At 49.9% G+C, this 18848-nt stretch overlaps 1 protein-coding gene across 14 annotated transcripts in view; it reads left to right on the forward strand.

The window, feature by feature from the left end:
- RGS6 (regulator of G protein signaling 6) overlaps positions 1-18429 on the forward strand; it is a 606196-nt gene extending 587767 nt beyond the window's left edge. For 11 of the 14 annotated variants that reach the window (XM_045451433.1, XM_045451428.1, XM_045451431.1 and 8 more), the window contains one exon: positions 5234-6168. In XM_045451433.1, coding sequence (XP_045307389.1) covers positions 5234-5400 — 167 coding nt within the window. In that variant the 3' untranslated portion in view covers positions 5401-6168. Of the gene's footprint in view, positions 1-5233; positions 6169-18190 lie in introns of those variants that run through there. The other 3 variants (XM_045451439.1, XM_045451441.1, XM_045451440.1) reach the window with 2 other exon arrangements.
- Positions 18430-18848: the final 419 nt, after the last annotated feature.

Here is an 18848-nt window from a genome sequence, read left to right on the forward strand (position 1 = left end):
GTGGCACTCTCTCCCCAGTCTGAAACAGCACTGAGAAAGGAGATGTCACAGGATTCCCGTATGCCCTTTTGAAATCATGCCTTTTGCTTTGCTCAGTTGGAGAAGGGGCACCAGGGGCGCCAGCCTCCAGGGGAGCCACCTGATGAAGTCAGGCAGGTTCTTGACTTCTCCCCTCCCGTCGAACCCAAGCCCAGACCCTTACCTTCCCACCTGGCTCTTAGGCTCCTGACTGCTCTCCTCAGCAAGGCCGCCCAGGCACACTCATCATTTATGAACCTGAGCATCATCTACGCACGGGTGACCCTCAGGCTCCTTCAGAGGACAGCTCTGGAGCCTCCCACAGAGGGCTACTGTGGTCATTGGGTGAGCCCCAATCAACACTCTTTTCATTAGCAAGGATGAAAAATGCCTGCGCCACAACAAAGTGATCAATCTGGATCACTGGACGAGACACAGTGTTCCACATTGGTTCTATTGCAAGTTCTAGATTCTCTAGCAGAGGAACCCAGGTTTCTCCTACCCGGGAGTGGGGAGAACTGGATTGAGCCCAAAGGCAAAGTCACAGGGCTAAGCAACTGGAAAGGAGTAAGGAGTGGGAAATTTCAAAGCAGAGATGTGATAGCTGGATTTTTTCCCTAATTTTTCTGTTTCCTTTTGAGGTGTAATTACATATAGCAAAATGAACAGATCTGAAATGTATGGTTCAATGAATTTAACAACGGTATGCACCAGTATAACCTACACCCCATGACCCTGGAAAGTTCCCTCACGCCCCTTTCCAATCAATTCCATCCTTCTCCTCCGGAGGCAACCACAGTTGATTTCTATCCCCATAGTAACGTGGATTTAGGCTTAGGGGATTTGAGATCTGTACCTTTGGTCTTAGGTCATCTGGGCAAATCAGCTTGAGAGTCTCAGCAGCAGCTCAGATGTCCTTACTCCGTTAGCATTGGAAAGGGTCCTGCCCGAGTCCCCAGTGCTTGGCTCTGCTACCCCCCAATATGCCACTTGACCCCCAGGGCTACTCTCTGAGCCACAGCCCTCTTCCCAGCCAAAGAGTTTAGCCTCAGTCGCCCAGGTAAGTAAGTGGCAAAAGCTCTTGGTAACCCGGATCGTGCATGTTTTGTTGATTAATATCTGGAAGTGCAATGCACAGAGCCACAGCATGTCGAACAGCATGTTGATTTTCCTTAAAGCACTGCACAAAAGGGCGCCATTCCTTTTGTGCATTTCCTTTTAGAAACAAAAGATTTCATGACCACCTTCTTCCAGACTTCTAGCCATCAAGATGGCCACAGAGCTGAAATGATTAGTCAGGGTGGAGGGTGGATGTTTGCGAACCTAGTCCATCACATTGAAGGATTCTAATTCTATTGGATTAACTTTGCCAAATGTCTCGAAGGTGAAAAGCACTTTGTCTGTATGCAAAGCTTTGGTGTCTCTGGAATGTACCTTCTGCAGTTTGGTTCTTAATCACTGTATATTTTCTCACTTGGACAAAGGCTGCCTGCTAATAGCATTTTCAACCACCTTCAGCTGCTTCGCTCAGCTACGCCAAGGCCTCAGGCTGAGCTGGCTGCAGTTTCCTGGCACCATGGTCCGTTCCCAAATGACCGGCACTGGGGAACATCACACATTCACACCCTGAAAAAATGGCTTCCCCTGTAACTATGCAAGATGCTAGGCAGAGGGGGAGTTACTGCTCCCCTTCCTAAGTGTTTTCTACAGAATCATCCAATCGGAGGCAGGGCTGGGGGTGAAGAAGAGGGAGGAAAGAGCCCCAGAGGGTGCAGGGCGAGAGATCTCTTCTCTCCGGACAGAGCAGGTACCTCTGGGGCTCCCAGCAAGCCCCCAGCAGCATAGACCTTGGGGCAGCTCATCTCTGAACACGGGTAGCCTCTGCTGTCAGATTTCACTTTGATCCCTGAAAATTACAGGAGCCTCGGCTCTTCAGAAGAGAGGCAGCTGCTGAGCCAGTGTGATTGCAGGATTTCTTCCCCAAAGCCCGAGGCCAGGCAGCTAGCCATGCCTGCGTCCTGCATGAATAACCACCTTCCAGCCTCACCCCAGAGGTCACTGAGTAGCGGACAGATTGCCGTTGGACTGAGCTACCCCCTGAGCCAACCCGAAACCTCACGACCTCCTTTAGCATCAGAACTGGCATTTGAAAAATGTGTGCGTGCAGGGGTGGGGGGAGGGAGATAAAAATGCCAAGGAACGCCACCTGGATTGCTGAGAGGCTGGGAACAATCTCAGGGCAAGTTCTCTAGGCTGGCCCCAGAAGTCCTGAGATATGGAAGCAGTTGGGGGCGGGGGGCGGGGGATGGGTTGGGGAGGAGAAGGCATTGACGGCAGGCCACAGGTCCTTGGAGTCAGAGCTATGAGGCTGAGCTCCAGGGCTCAAGCAGGAAGAGATTAATTAGCGACTCCAAGCCCGGCCCAGCCTTTTCTATAGAACAGGGAGGGGTAGAGGGTGGGGGACCTCCGGGCCAAAGGCACCTAAAGCAGACAGTCACACAATTCTCCAGATACAGAATCTCCAACCTCCCTCAACCTACAGCCCCTTCTCCAGCCAAAATGACCTCACTAATGAGGAAGTAGCTGTCATGAGGGTTTGGATGCCTGGTAAACCTCTCCCTCTTTGTTTCTGGGCTTTTAACATGGGCACTGGCAGTGCACTGTTATTCAGAAGCTTTAGTCATTTTTTTTTTCACATCCGCCAGCTAAATCAGAGCCCCAAATACCATGTATGGCAAAACCAGAACATATACATTTGGTGACAGAACGTGTAATTTGTTGCCCTGGTGGAAAAGGGACAGAAGGAGAGGGGGAGGAGCCAGTATACGGTACAAGGTTACTGCAGCAATAAACAGCACCAAGAGGGAAGCAAAATTCCTCGGTGCCTTTCATACGAGCAGGGATGGATGTGGGTAAAGGGTTTGGGGGAGGTTTATTAGAACCCTCGGACCAGGAGACCCCTAAACTCATCAGCTCCACATTTCCCTCGAGAGGACCTCACACACATACCCACACTTCCTGCCTTCAGGCCTGCATCCAGAAGGCACAATCCCAGGTGAACCAACAGGATGACAAATGCCTCCAGCTCCGTCTAAGAAAGGGCAGTCAAGGAGAGTACCAGCCATGGGTGTGCCTTAGAATCAGGGCCGGAGCAAGTCCTTGAAGGTCAGCCTCCACCAGCTGTGAGCTCTTGTCCTACCCGCTTTACCCAGACAAGTAGCCACCTTACTTTTAGTGATTTGCAAAGACTGGCACTGCAACCCTGTAGGATTAAAAAAAAAAAAAAAATCTGATTAAAAAATCCTTACCCTGGTATAAATGCATCCTGCTGCAGGCTAAGTTTAGTGTATTTGAAGATCCAGATCAGGCCGCTGTTGGGGAGATTCTGTGTGTGTGTGCGTGTGTGTGTGTGTGTGTGTGTGTGTTTAAAATAGGGGAGAAAAAACGAAGTTCCGTCTCACTAGTGAACATGAGGAGTGAAAGAAAAGGGGATGTAGATACAGGCTTTCCAATAGCTCCTGAGGGCGATTCCATTTCTGGACAAGCTCCCATGCCTGCCATCAGAATTCTCAAAGTCAAGCTGGCAGGTCCCTCAATGGAGAGCTAAGCCAGATGACCCATTCATTGTCTTGCATCCAGCAAACTCACAGCCCTTGTTCATTTACTAGATGTACCCATTATCCATCAATTCATCAATCAGTCAGTTGATTGAGTACTCCACCAGGCTTCACAAACCTGATCAATTTTTTTTAATTACATCCAGCTTGCACACAGCCAAACCCGGTAAACAAGACGAGCCCTGACACCCCACTTGGAAATGAACATGAGGAACTGCTGGCCCTTGCAGTCTCTCACTACCAAACAGCACAGCCCATGCTGATGAGGACCATGTGCTTGCCTTTGCAGATGGCAAGGGTGTTGCTGACCCGATGTCAATGACAGCATGGGGTTTGAGTATTTTCTCAGGCACAGTGATCAGTCCGCTTGGGTCCAGCCACACACTCGTCTAGACCCCTTCCCAATGCTATGGATTTCTCTTTTTTATTTTTAAATGTTTAGTGTTGAGAGAGGGCAGGAGGGATAGAGAAAAAGGGGCGGGAGACAGAGGATCCGAAGCGGGCTCTGTACTGACAGCAGAGAGCTGGATGTGGGACTCGAACTCACGAACCGTGATATCATGACCTGGGCCGAAGTCGGACGCTTAACCGACTGAACCACCCAGGTGCCCCACTATGGATTTCTTAAGAGGGCGAGCAGGGAATGGGCACAGAGTGTGTCAAAGAAAATAAGCAGAATGACTGAGCCTTACCCATCCTCCTCCTCATCCATCCTCTTGGTGCCCAATCCCACACTGGACGCTCCTTGGCCACCACCACCCCCCCCCCCGGGGGGCAATAGAGGAATTGATCTCTCTCAGGATCTCTGTGCCTCATGCACCAGGCCTTACCAGCCAGGTTAATTTTTTCATTTTTGAGAACTGCTACGTGGGTTACAAGTGCAGGGTTTGTAGACGTCCTGATGTGGGGTCATCAAGTTCAGCCCCTGGGTACCACAGACGGAGAGCCAGGAACATAGGACACGGCAGGAGTGCACTGGCCTGGGTCCTGCAGCAGCCTCAGCTCACCGGCCTGGCTCCCAGCCTTGGCAAATGCCCCCGTATTTCCACAGTCCCAGAACCGGTCATCAAGACAACCCAGAGCCTCTCCCAAGGAAGGCTCACTGCCGCCTTTCAGAAAGGATCCTAAGTCTTCTGCCTTCTTAAGACTAGTTCATTCCTTAGCTTCTAATCACCCAGGTCCTTAACCGTCACCTACTTAGGTCAACCCACCTCCGTCATCTTCCTACTCCCCAGTCTACCTTTTCCTTCCTCACTTGAATAAAATCAAGTTCAGGACGGGCCCATAAGCATTAAGAGACACTCTACCTAAGAGTTAAAATGCCTGGTTTGGGGTAAGATTCCCACACCCCCCAAAGGACCAGCAACACACCTTGGCCCCCCAACCTGCCCCAGAGCCCTGCCTGTTCCAAGTGCTGGGGTCAAGGCTCCCAAACCCAGAGATCAACAGGGTCCCGTAGCTAAGTCATTCGGCCTCCATGGCTCTGGCAACAATTAATTCACCTGTCTGGCTCTCTGTCTCTGTCCCTGTCTGTGTGTGTGTGTGTGTGTGTTTGTGTGTGCACCTGTGCGTGCCAACTCTGTCGCCTGTCTCTGCAGGGAAAGTCGCTGGCGGGCAAGCGCCTCACCGGCCTGATGCAGTCCTCCTGACAGTCCCCGCCGCAGGGCCCGGGCCCGACGACCCCACGGGCAGGCGGCGGCGCTCCACATCCGCGGACAGAGTTTCCCTACGGGGAGATCTGGTCACTGTGAAAGAGAAGGAGTGAGGGAGATGACGGGCGGCAGAGGGGAGACTCGGTGGGTGCCCGGGGACACCATGCAGAAAAAGTCCACAGAGCCCGGGGTCGGCCCTTCAGAGGCCCCTGTTTACAACCCTCTCTTCCTTGTACAGTTGTGCGCCGACACCCCATTCTCGAGGAGGCCCTTGGCCCTAACTCGTTCGGGGCACAACACCTGGCGGGGCTCCTGTCGTGACTCTCACTTGAGGTCATATCCTTATTATCGCCACTCTTCCTTCTGTCCGGGGGACCACGCCTTCCGGCAGATGCAAGAGCCACCGGCAGGCCCTGAGCACCCCCAGTATTACCCCCCACCCCCCACCTCCGCACTGCGGCCAGTGCGCCCACAGCGCCCCCTAGAGCGACAGCCGCTGCGTCCCGACGGCCCCCTTTCTGGCCCCGCCCCGGCCCCCATCTGTGCAAGGACCCTCGTGCAACCGGGCCCGGTGGAGGCCACACCGCTGAGCAACCCCACCGACTGCTCCACCTCCAGGTTCTTTCAGCCCCCTGCAGGCCGACTTTCCGGGGGGGTCCCCACGGGGCGTGGGGCTGCCCCCTGGTCCCGTCAAGTGCCTCCAGGGTCCGACACCACAGGAAGCACCGGTGTCCGGGAAAGAGCTCGTGGTTTAACAGCCGTGGAGGTTCTGACCATCTTTGGAAACATTTATTATTTCCGAATTTATTCTGGTTTCGCCCCTTCTCCTTGGTTTGTTCCCTCGTGTTTTACTCAAAATAAACATGGCCGTGAACTCGGGGGCACTGGGATCCTCCCCTCCGGCAGCCCCCTTCCCCCGGGGTGGGGGGAGGTGGCTGGGGCATAGGCATGGCCGAGCCCCTGCAGGGGGGGCCAGGTCTCACTTGTGTCTGAAGTTGGGGCTGAGTTGGCTCCAGAGGGCCTAGGCCAGGACCAAATGGTTCTCTGCCAGCCCAGCAAAGTGGTCCCTAAACGAAGTGGACCGTCAAGGGGAAAAGCAGACACAAAGAAAAACCTGCAAAAACCTGCAAAAAAAACCCACTTGCACTCCCTTCGTGTGTATGTCAAAACGACTATCTGCCAGTTGGCTGTGACGTAATACATGTACATAGCCGAGTCAGGTGCCTGACGCGTAGTAGGTGCTTAGCAAACGGTAGCTATTACTCTCGCGATTATTGTTGTCATCGTTGTGACTCCCGTGAGCCCTCAGACAGCGGTATTGAGCAACATGTTTTTGAATTCAGACACTCACTCCACCTGCTAGAACTATCCTTCGATCTATTTTTGGCCATAGGTGAAATTTTTCCCTGGGGAGTGTATAAACAGCAAACACAGAAGCAAAACAAACAAACAAACAAAAAGCAATCACTGGTATTTCTTTACTTACGTAGGCAAATTCACCAGCTGGTGACCAAAGTCTCAAGCTTGTTTGCAGACCCCGCCTCCTGGGTGCTTCCATGACCATCTTTGCAGCCCCACATCAGTGCGGTCATGTGTCTGATTCCACAGGGCCCTGTCCCCACGGCACCAGCCTTCCATCCCCCACAGCAGGGCCACTGTGGGCATTAGGAAACTTGGCTATGGCTGTACCCTTGCGGGTTTGTGACCACTATGCCTCAGTTTCCCCCACTGGCAGTAGTTGCTCTCTCTGCCAGGTAGAGTAGATATTAGGGAGAGGACATGTGTTGGGTCCTCAGGTTGTCTCCAGCGGTGGATAGACCCGGACTCTTGTCAGGCACTCCCACACCCTGATATCACACAACCTCAGCACAGACTGTGGCCCTGGGAAGATACTCAGAAACTATGTGATGAGTATACAAACGAAATGAAGCCCTATCCCATGTTATGGGGTTTTTTGACTCCTCTCCTTGTTCTGCCTTTTTTTTTTTTTTTTAGATCTCCTTGCTTTTCACACAGGACTCCTTTTTCAGAACCAAAATGCAGTTCAAGTTTTTCCGCACCCAACATTGCCCCAAAGAAGCTCCTCCCTGTCAGGGGTCCCCAAGCTGTGTTGACATCAAGGCACAGGGTATGTGGACAAAGGAAGCTCCAGAACAGCAGCACCTCTGTGCCCTCAGTTACCCAGGGCAAAGGCCTGACTGCCCCCTGCCCTTCCCCGTGGGCTGTGGACAGAGCAAGTTTGGCTTCCCCAGTCCCCCTGGCCACTGCTCCTGAGCGATGCTGGCTGAGACTTGGCCAACCCTGGAGGTCCCACCCGGAGCCAGATGGACTGCACCCCCGAGATGGTGCAGGCTGAAGGTTTCCAAACACTTCTGGGGACCCGTTCTGGGGGCAGGCAGCAGATTCAATAGAGGTACGTTCAAACCCAGAGCAATAAGTCCCCTCACCCCACCTCCCAACCAGGCATACTCAGTCCCGTGACCATCGCGTGCTCCCCAGTAGATCAAACCAAGCAACACGGGTGGGAGGATGGGGTGGCTCCACCCAGCTGGCCAGTCCAAGGTCATCTACTGTGCAGACCTTCGAATGCAAGCACACTTCGAAAATACGGTCTTGGCGGGTTCCCCATTGGCCTGGTCTACACAGCCAAAACTTCAAACCAGATTAGACTTCTGAAGGCAGTTTTGTAGCAAAACAGGTCTCCCTGCTTCCAGAAGCTTCCTTAGCTCTCCTGCTGGGCAGAGTCTCTGGACCTGCGACTCTTCTTATTGAGGGCTCACTGGACAAACATCCTGTTGGCAGCCCCATAGTCAAAGCTTCAGGGCAGCCACAGAAGTGACCACCCACCCAGCAGCGTCAGACGCACAGGTACCAGGCACTGGACATCTGACTGAGATCACCTTTGCCTCAAGGGAAGAAGAAAACTTGGAGGTTGGCGCATGTAAATGCCCAGCAGCACCCAGAGGGCTTGGCCCAAGCAGCGGTGGGGAGAGGGCTCCTTCCCTTGCAGAAAGTGATGTCCTGTTCTGTCCGGTGCCGCTGTACCCCAGGAACACAGTGGGGCCCAGCCCAACGGTGCCATCAGCTGAGCGGGGCTCCAGGCCCACCAAGGCCTAGAGGTCAGGTACAGGCCAGCACCCCAGAGGCCCCTCTCACAACTCTGAGTTGTTGCGTAGACCAGTGAACATGTGGGGACATGCTCCGGCGGCGGCGGTGGGGGGCGGGGGGTCTTCCTGGCAGGATTGCTGGTGTGTTTAAACTACCTCACCAACAGGACATTGAACCAGGAGCCTGCCACCATCGGGCCTTTTTGCTGTTTGTGGAAGTTGATGTTTCTCCTAAAATGTGCCCCTCCCATTGTGCTCCAAATGCATGGGCTTCGAAAGCCACCACTAAGAAGCCTTGCCCCTGTGCTGGAAAGGTTAGCGGGCTGTTGGTCTGTGGACCTTGCAGAGTGTTTGGGGGCGGGGGGGTGTTCCAACAAGGTCCAGGAGCTGGAAAGCCCTGGGGTTGGGGGAACATAATGGGCCACCAGCCTCCAACAGGGCTGGCCGAGCTGAGAATGGAGCAAGGACCATGTGCAGCGTAGTTGAATAGTGGTCAGCTGAATCCCTGATAACTCACCCTGGGACCCTCTGAAAAGAGTTCTGTGCTGTTGTAACAATGGGAAGGGCAAATGCCAGCAGCCTACTCATTAGTACCACCCAGTGATAAGGCCTCCCCTGGGCAAGGCCCGGAGGCCATCAAGTAGCAACGTAGCAAATGTAGCAATAAGGGGCTCGGGGCCTTAAAGGGACAGGGTCCAAATGATCCGGTCTTGGCCCTCTCCCCAGTCCCAAGGAGGGCTCAGAGCCAGCTACCGTCAGCTGTTCAGGGAGGACTCCTGGTCTATATTCTATGCCCAATCACAGCATGATCACAGACACGTCGGAATGGCCTTCTCATAGTGCATGTGGTTCTCATTAGTTTATTTTTCTGGAATTTGGGGATTGGACCCCAGACCCAAACATGCTGGTACATACAGTCTAAAAATAAATGACTTGAACCCACTATAATCCAGCTAATTCTGTGTGGCTCCTTGGTCTGGGGGGTTATTGGGCAGGCTTTACTGCCAAAAATAAAAAAGGTACCACCTCACCTCTTTCCCCACCCACACCCAGCCCCATTAATATCACACACACACACACACACACACACACACACACGGTCTGGTTCCCCCTCACTGCCAAGCAGAAAAGCTCGGGAAAGCCAGATCTCTGGGGTGTGGGACTCATCCTGGTAGGTTGGGACAATGGTGTCACTGGAAGGCTAGAGCCCCGACCCTGCCAAGTTCTCCTTGGCTGCGTGGCCTCTGTGCCCCCTTGTTTGTGCTCAGCCACAAAACCCAGTGGCCTGAAAAAACGTCAGCAGTGGCCAGACGCCGCTATGATGCCCTTAAGTAAAGTCCCAAGGTTGAAGTCTGCTGCATACAGATGGTGCTCCTCATAGAGAACCTTGGTTTCCTGAGCGACAGACAATCGCATCTCCCACTAACGCCGAAGCAGTGGGGCTCTGAGAGCCCGGAAGTCAGGTTGACAAGAGGAAGGCAAGAACGAGGTAAAAAGGAGCCGCGGTGCTCGCAGCTCCCTTCAGTGGCGGAAACTTTGCTCCCGGAAGGAGCAATGATCTTAGAGGATTGTGCCTTTAGTCACACCTGCATGGGAACCAGTTTGTCTCCCAACCCCGGGCCCACCTCCCAGAGCAGGACTTCCTGCCCCACACGGTCAAGACCAAGTCCACACCTGCCACAGTGCCTGAATTGTCAAGTCTGTGGCGTACCCTGCTGGGTCTCGGCCGCCACAGAAGACCCTTCCTTCTCTGTCCTCCTTGATCAAGGCCACCACCTCGAGGGAACCCGGAACTTCTCCTACCCAGCAGAGCCACCTGGCTTATTTCCAGAATCGTCCTCTAACAAGCTGTCACTGCCCGTGTATCCTGCTGACCACCAGGAGCAGAGATGTGCTCAGGTCCAGGGGACAGGTGGGGATTGGGGCTGCCATTTATAACACTAAGAGCTGTGCCCACCTGGGAATCTTCCCCAGGGACTTCTGGCACAAAGGGCATGAGGCTACCCCTTCCTTGGTGCCAGCTTCCAATTGCTCACTAGTCCCAGCTTCCAATGCATGTCTTAGGACCTTTTCTGGGATGTGGCAGCCTCCAGGCTGTGTGGCTTGGACAAGCAAGCAGGAGCCCCTCTGAGGGGCATGCCCCCTGCTGGCCACAGAGCACTGGTGGCACGCTTTCCCTCCATCTGCCTTCCTGAGCAGAAGTGCCCACATGAGGGGCGCCTGGGTGGCTCAGTCGGTTGAGCGTCCGACTTCAGCTCAGGTCATGATCTCGCAGCTCGTGAGTTCGAGCCCCGCGTCGGGCCCTGTGCTGACAGCTCGGAGCCTGGAGCCTGCTTCGGATTCTGTGCCTCCCTCTCTCTTTGTCCCAACCCACTCGCATTCTGTCTCTGTCTCTCTCAAAAATAAACATTAAAAAAAAAAAAAAAAAGAAGTGCCCACATGAACTCCTGGCTTCCGTTCCTGGGACCTCCAGTGCATGCAGCCGGACCCTCCAGTGCACGCAGCTGGGCCCCTTCCCTATACCCAGCCCTTCAGCACGCACAGTGGGGTCACAGGATCTGTCCCTGACTCTGTATACCAGGGGGAAGGACTCCCTGGCCAAGGAGAAGCTACAGGGTCGGGCTTATTCTTCTTCTTAATGTTTATTTATTTTGAGAGAGAGAGAGAGAGAGAGAGAGACAGAGACAGAGTGCCAGCAGGGGAGGGGCAGAGAGAAAGAGACACAGACACCAAAACAGGCTTAAGGCTCTGAGCTGTCAACACAGAGACCGACGCAGGGCTCAAACCCATGAGCTGTGAGATCATGACCTGAATGGAAGCTGGATGCTTAACTGACTGAGCCGTCCAGGTGCCCTGGGTCTGGCTTGTTCTAAATGGGCTCGGGAGGTGGGCGGGGGGGGGTGGGGGGGGTGGGGGGGGTGCTCAACATGAGCTCCACCTAGAACAGCACTCTCCGTTTGCTTTTGCTGCCTTAAAGCACGGGCTCAGGCCCCTCGGAGCCTTGGAGCTAGCCTAGCTAGGTCTAGCCTATCTCAGCAGCAGACCAAAGAAAGAAACGGCCCCTGATTGCACAGGCTGAGTCCCACCTCTTCACTTAGTTTCCTTGTTTGTAAAACAAAGATTAGAATTTTAAAATCTTACAGTTGTTGTGAATGAACACAGAGGGCTTGGCCTCTGCCTGGCACATAGTAAGTGCTCATGAAATGGGGCTGGTCTCGGCCCTGGGAGGCAGTGAAGATGGAGGGCCTTTGTAGATCCCCACCCGGCAGCTTTCGCAGTGGCCTGGCCCCTGAGCGTTGGCTCTTCCTGCCAGCGGGGAGGCTGGCTGCGGTTTCTTTGTGGGTGCAGGTAGCAGCCTCTGCCTGTGTCAAGCCCCTTGCTGTCTTCTTCCCAGCGAGGGCCTGGTTCCCTGACTCTGTGTCACCTGGATGGTCTCAACAGTCTTGTGTTAGGCCTTAGTAAATTGCAGAGCAGAAGGCTAGAGGGCTGCTCCTTCAGACGCTGGCTGGAAAATGGAAGTAGGAAAGTAGGATTCCATGTTCTCTATCTAGATTCCCATTCTTCTGACAGGCCTCTGTAGCTGTTTCGCTGGGATTTGGATTCTGGGCTCTTATTCAGAAATATTCCATTCCAGGCCAACGATTCCGACTTCAGAGCTGGGATGAGCGGCTGTGGGCAAGGCCTGTCTTCCGAGGAGGTTCAGCGGGCACACAGACACATGCATGGCTGTGGAGGGAGCGGCCTTGTTCCTAAAATGGCAAACCACACGAATGAAGCCTGTTTTTCCTCCTTTGCACACTGCATCACAGAAAGATTATTCTGAGTTGGGGAAGGGTAGGAAGAATCAGGGAAGGGGAGTTTCAAAATGAGATGAGGCCCTGGGTATCTCCTCCTGTCGCCCTGCCCGTGACTGTCCCCCCAGGGGAGAACCAGTGAATCCTGGCACTTGCAGGGATCTTAGAGATTTTCTAGTTAAATAGTGAGTGTGAGTGTGTGTGTGTGTGTGCGCACGTGCACATGTGTGCTAACTAGTGTGTGAGCGTATTTCACATTTTTGTGTTTATTGAAGTATAATTTTACATGCAGTAAAATTCACTCCTTTAGATACAGTGTTTTCCATTTTGAGCAACTTACACAGTGATGTCACCACCACCAAAAATCAAGATAGAGAGTAATTCACCCCCAAAAGTGCCCTTGTGGCTCTTTATTATTGATCCGTTCTCCCCACCCACTTGCTCCTGGCCACTATTGATCGGTTTTCGTCGCCTTTTTCAGAGAGCCACATAATGGAAATTATACAGTGTGTGGCCTTTTGGATCTAGCTTCTCTCACTTAGCACAACACACATCGTTGCATATATCAGTAGAACGTTCCTCCGTGTTTTGTTTTTAAACATAAAGAAACAGGCCGAGCGCCTGGGTGGCTCAGTCAGTTGGGCGTCCAACTTCGGCTCAGGTCATGATCTCAGGGTTCCTGGGTTCAAGCCCCGCGTCGGGCTCTGTGCTGACAGCTCAGAGCCTGGAGCCTACTTTGGATTCTGTGCCTCCCTCTCTCTCTCTCTCTGCCTCTCCCCACCTTGTGCTCTGTCTCTCTCGGTCTCTCAAAAATAAATAAATGTAAAAAAAAAATTTTTTTTTAAAGGAAACAGGCCCAGAGTGGGGAGACGGAGAGGAGACACAGGAGCAGGGCCCGGAATTCAGGTCCCCACTACCACCCGCCCCACAGGCTCATTGGCCACGGCTTCTTCGGTAAGAAGTCATTTTTTTAAGCCTCCAAAATCCATGAGCTGCTGTTTGAGAAAATACGTGATGACAACCCGTACACTGAAGAAAATGCATGATTATTCATCTACCAGAAACTACTGACTTGCAAGCAAAGGGAAGCAATCGTGCATATCAGACTGAATCTTTATTCAGTTAGCAAGTAGTGCTGTGTAGACCACTCCCAATAACTCTGGGCCTTTCCCAGTCCTTTCCCAAAGAGATTAACACAGAATAATGAAGTGATAAAAGCTACCTGGAAGCTGGACCAGACCCCACGGACATGGAGATCCAGGGTAGGGTGGAATGGGTAGAATGGTGCAGCCATGAAATGCAGGCCAATATGGCAAGATAATCCAGAATCATCTTGTGTATTTCCTGTCTTATACCTAAGTTCCAAGTGAGTGAAAGACTGACAAATGCTTTGCCATAAAGTCAGGGGGTCTGTGGTAGAATTTGCCTATAGAAACTGAGTCTCCCATGCCTCCAGACTATTAGAATTAAAAATTCATTTAACAATCAACTAGCCCAGAATCTTCATTCTATAGAATAGGAAACAGAGAAGTAACATACGGAAATATGAAGTAACTCACATAAGGTTACACAGGGCTATGGCAGGACAAGGGTTAAAAGACTAGGCCTCTGAGTCCCACAGACCTACCTCTCCTTACATGCCCTCAACCCCTCTACTCAGCCCTTGCACTCAGGCCACATCCTAGCCTTTACTGTGTGTGCTGGAAGGTAGACATAGAAAGTGGATGGACCCACTTCTGAAACTTACTATAAAGCTACGGTAATCGATGCAGTGTGGTACCAGTGTAAGAATAGACATATAGGTCAATGGAATGGAATTAAGAGTCTAAAAGTAAATCCATACATTTATGGTCAATTTATTTTTAACAAGAGTGCCAAAAGAACTCAGTGGGGAAAAGAATCGTCTTTCCAACAAATGGTGCTGGAACAACTAAATAAAGTTGAAAAAATGAAGTTGGACCCTACCTCACACCATACAAAAATTAATTCAAAATGGATAAAAAATACTAATACTATAAAATTCTTAGAAGAAAATATAGAGATAAATTTTCATGACCTTGGATTAGGCAATAGTTTCTTATATATAACACCAAAAATACCAACAAGAACAACTAGGTAAATTTGACTTCATCAAAATTAAAAAATTCTGTGCTTCAGGGGCGCGTGGCTGACTCAGTTAAGCATCTGACTTCGGCTCAGGTCGTGATCTCACAGTTCATGAGTTTGAGCCCCACATCGGGTTCTGTGCTGACACCTCAGAGTCTGAAGCCTGTTTCGGATTCTGTGTGTATCTCTCTCTCTCTGCCCCTCCCCTGCTCACTCTATCTCTCTCTTTGAAAATAATAAACATTTAAAAAATAAATAAATAAATAAATAAATAAAAACTGTGCTTCAAGGAATACCATTAAGAAAGTGAAAAAAATAATCCCTAGACTGGGAGAAAATATTTGAGAATTATGCAACTGACAGGTACTTATATCTACATTATATATCTCTTAAAACTCAATAATAAAAAGACAACACAATTAAAAGATGGGCAAAGGATTTGTGTAGACATTTCTTCAAAGAAAAAAATGGTCAGCAGGCACGTGAAAAGATACTCAACATCATTAGCCGTCAGGAAAATGCAAGTCAAAAACATAATGAGATACCACCTCACACCCACTAGGTAGGCTATCCACAAAGAGACAGATAATAAGTGTTCATGAGGATGTGGGTAAATTAGAGCTCTCATACACTGCTGATGGGGATGTAAAATGGTGCAGCCACTTTGGGAAACAGTTTGGCATTTCTTCAAAAGGTTAAACATAGAATTGCCATGTGACCCTGCAATCCCCCTCCTAGGTATACACCCAGAAAAAATGAAAACATATGACCATACAAAAATTTGGACACTAATATTTATGGCATTATTCACAATAACCAAAAAGGGAAATAATCCAGATGTCTGTCAATTGATAAATGCATAAGCAAAATATGATATATCCATACAATGGAATGGCCATAAAGAGGAATGAAATACTGATACATGGTACAACATAGATGGGCCTCAAAAACACACTAAGTGAAAGAAGCTAGTCACAAAGGACCATATATTGTATGATTCCATTCATTTGCAATGTCCAGAAAAGGCCAATCTATAGACACAGGAAGTGGATTAGTGATTGCTTGGGGCTAGGTAGAGTGGGGCAGAAGAGGGGGCAGAAAAGTCATTGCTTAGAGTGGAATGTGATGGAATTTCTTTCAGGGATGATGAAAATGTTCTAAAATTGATTGTGGTGATGTTGCACTACTCTACGAATATACTAAAAACCATTGACTTGTATGCTTTAAATGAGTGAATTGTATGGTATGTGAATCGTATTCTAACAACGGAGAGGGGGTAGAGGGGAGAGGAGGGAGGGAAGAAGAAGGACAAAGAGGAAGAGGAAAGGAAGGAGGAAGGGAAAAAGAGAGGGAGGTGAGATCACTATAGGCCAGAGGGAAATCCAAGCCTGTTTTTCTAAGTCGCCAAGAGAAGAGCTGGTCCCCAGAGAGTGTGGGCGGAGGTAGACACAGAGAACTTTGAAATCCTATCTAGTGGCAAAGACAGGGTCAGCAGGTGCCAGGTGATCCCAGAGCAAGTGGTCTGTTTCAACTGTCTCTGCCTGCTCTGGGCATTCAAGTCCTCGAGCCCCACCTTGTAAAGAACTAATTAAATTATGTGGATTAGTGGTCTGCTGGATAAGAGAGCCACTCAACACACTCTCCTGCATCCAATGTGAGCCTTGTTTCCCAAAGCTTTAAGCCCTAGGGACATTCAAGCTGTAAGAGAAATGCCCCGGATGGAGTCAGAAGACTGGGGTTCTAGTTCTGGAGCTGCCACAGTTAGCTGTGTGGCCTTAGGCAGCTCATGGTACCCCAGGCCATCTGGGGCAAATGTTAAAAAAAAAGAATGCCAAGCCTCACCTCCACAGGTTCCAAATCAGAAGGTTTGAGAAGGACTATGCAGGGATCTCCATTTTTAGTAAGTAATCCTATCTGCACAGCAGAGGAAACCATCAACAAAATGAAAAACATAACCTTCTGGATGGGAGAAGATAGTCGCAAATCACAAATCTGAAAAGAGGTTAGTATCCAAAATATATAAAGAACTCCTACAACTCAATAACAACAACACAAAAACCAAACAATCCAATTAAAAAATGGACAGAGCAACTGAACAGACATTTTTTTTCAAAGAAGACGTACAAATGGCCAACAAGTACATGAAGAGGGGTTCCACATCACTAATCAGGGAAACGCAGATCAGAACCACCCTGAGATATCAGCTGACTCCTGTCAGAATGGCTAACATCAAGAAGATAAAAAATAACAAATGTTGGTGAAGATGTGGAAAAAGGGAACCCTCGTGCACTGTTGGTGGGAAAGCAAACTGGTGCAGCCACTTTGGAAAACAGTACTGGTGTATCTTAAAAAGTTGAAAAGAGGGGCGCCTGGGTGGCGCAGTCGGTTAAGCGTCCGACTTCAACCAGGTCATGATCTCGCGGTCCGTGAGTTCGAGCCCCGCGTCAGGCTCTGGGCTGATGGCTCAGAGCCTGGAGCCTGTTTCCGATTCTGTGTCTCCCTCTCTCTCTGCACCTCCCCCGTTCATGCTCTGTCTCTCTCTGTCCCAAAACTAAATAAACGTTGAAAAAAAAAAAAAAGTTGAAAAGAGAGAGGCATCTGGGTGGCTCAGCCAGTTAAGGGTCCAACTCTTGATTTCAGCTCAGATCATGATCTTTTGAGTTGTAAGCCTGAGCCCCCAGTTGGGCTCCATGCTGACTGCAGGGAGCCTGCTTGGTATTCTCTCTTTCTCCACCTCTCTCTGCCCTCCCCCACTCGTGTGCGCCCTTGATCTCTCTCCCTCCCTCAAACTAAATAAATAAACTTAAAAGAAGATGTTTAAAAAATGGAAAATAGAACTCCTACATGATCCAAGAATTCCACTTCAGGGAAATAGATCCAAAGGAAACAAAATCATTGTCTTGAAGAGACATTTGCACCTTCATGTTCATTGCAGCATTAACAATAGCTAAGACATGGAAACAACCTACATGTTCATTAACAGATGAACGGATAAAGAAAATGTGAAAAGAAAGAAAATATATATCATAAATCATAATAATAACACAATAAAGAAAATACATATAGGCTCAGCTTTTGGAGGTGACTCTGCTGGGCCAGCACCAGTGCGAAATAAACTGTCTTTTCTGATTAAAAAAAAAAGAAGAAGAAAGAAAAGAAAGTACATGTAAAATATTATTCAGCCGTAAAAGAGAAAAAAAAGGGCGCCTGGGTGGCTCAGTTGGTTGAGCGTCCGACTACAGCTCAGGTCATGATCTCACAGCTTGCGGGTTCGAGCCCCGCGTCGGGCTCTGTGCTGACAGCTCGGAGCCTGGATCCTGCTTCGGATCTGTGTCTCCCTCTCTCTCTGCCCCTAACTCACTCGCATTCTGTCTCTGTGTCCCTCAAAAGTAAATAAACATTTAAAAAAATTTTTTTAAATACTCCCATTTAAGACAACATGGATGGATGTTGAAGACAAAATAGACAGAAAGGACAAATACTGTATGATCTCACTTATATGTGGAATCTAAAAAAAGCCAAACTCACAGAAACTGAGAACAGGTTGGTGGTTGCCAGAAGCAGGGGTGGGATATGGGAGAAATGGATAAAGATGGGCAAAAGGTACAAACTTCCAGTTATAGGAAAAGTAAATTCTGGGGATCTAACACACAGCATGGAGACTATAGTTAACAATCCTGTAGTGTCTATTTGAAAGTTGCTAAGACAGTAACTAAAATGGTGATCACTTCACAATAAATACATCCATCAAATCATTATGTCGTATACCTTAAACAAATACAATGTGATAGGTTAATTACATCTTGATAAAACGGGGGCAAATGTAATCTTGGGCAACTCTAATACACAGTCAGATGTGATCCACTGAACTAGATGCTTCCTATGTTTTCTTTCAGGCTGAGAACCGTATGGGAAGAGGGTTTGATTGAAGTTCAGAAAAGACATATAACTCCTATCCACTGCTCCAACCAAAGACGGAGGGTAAAGTCCTGTTCGTTGCAGTCTGCCTACACCCAGAATTTTTTAAATCAATTCCAACCCCCTGCACTGGTTCTCTGCTTGTCACCCTCACAAAGCGACCAATCCTGGGTTCCCCTGCTGGAAAAAAGGTCCCTCACTTAGGGGTTAAGGATGCTCCGTGTACACATGCACACACACGTGCGTGTACACACGCACATGACTGGGAGCCAATCTATTGAGTATCAAATGCGTGAGTACAAGACTTTGCCAACATGAACCCACTGAGCCTGCAGATGAATCTATCAAGTCAGGAATAAAGGGAAAACGTTGGGATCAAACCAAATGACAAATTACAAATTGGATCAGTGGCTCTTCCTCTAGCTCTGCTGGGGAGGCATGTTATGAACTCCCTGGACACGCCCAGTAGCTGGCAATACACACACACACACACACACACACACACACACAAGGCCCCTTCCTGGTCAGGCATGAAGCAGAGGTGACCTTGACACTTCTCACTCCTAAGCCTTTAGCGCTAAGACTCGTGACTGCACTCAGGAGTCTGAGCTTTGGGCTGGAGAAAACCAACTTTCC

Source organism: Leopardus geoffroyi, chromosome B3, assembly GCF_018350155.1.
Source record: "Leopardus geoffroyi isolate Oge1 chromosome B3, O.geoffroyi_Oge1_pat1.0, whole genome shotgun sequence".
Classification (NCBI taxonomy): Eukaryota; Metazoa; Chordata; class Mammalia; order Carnivora; family Felidae; genus Leopardus; species Leopardus geoffroyi.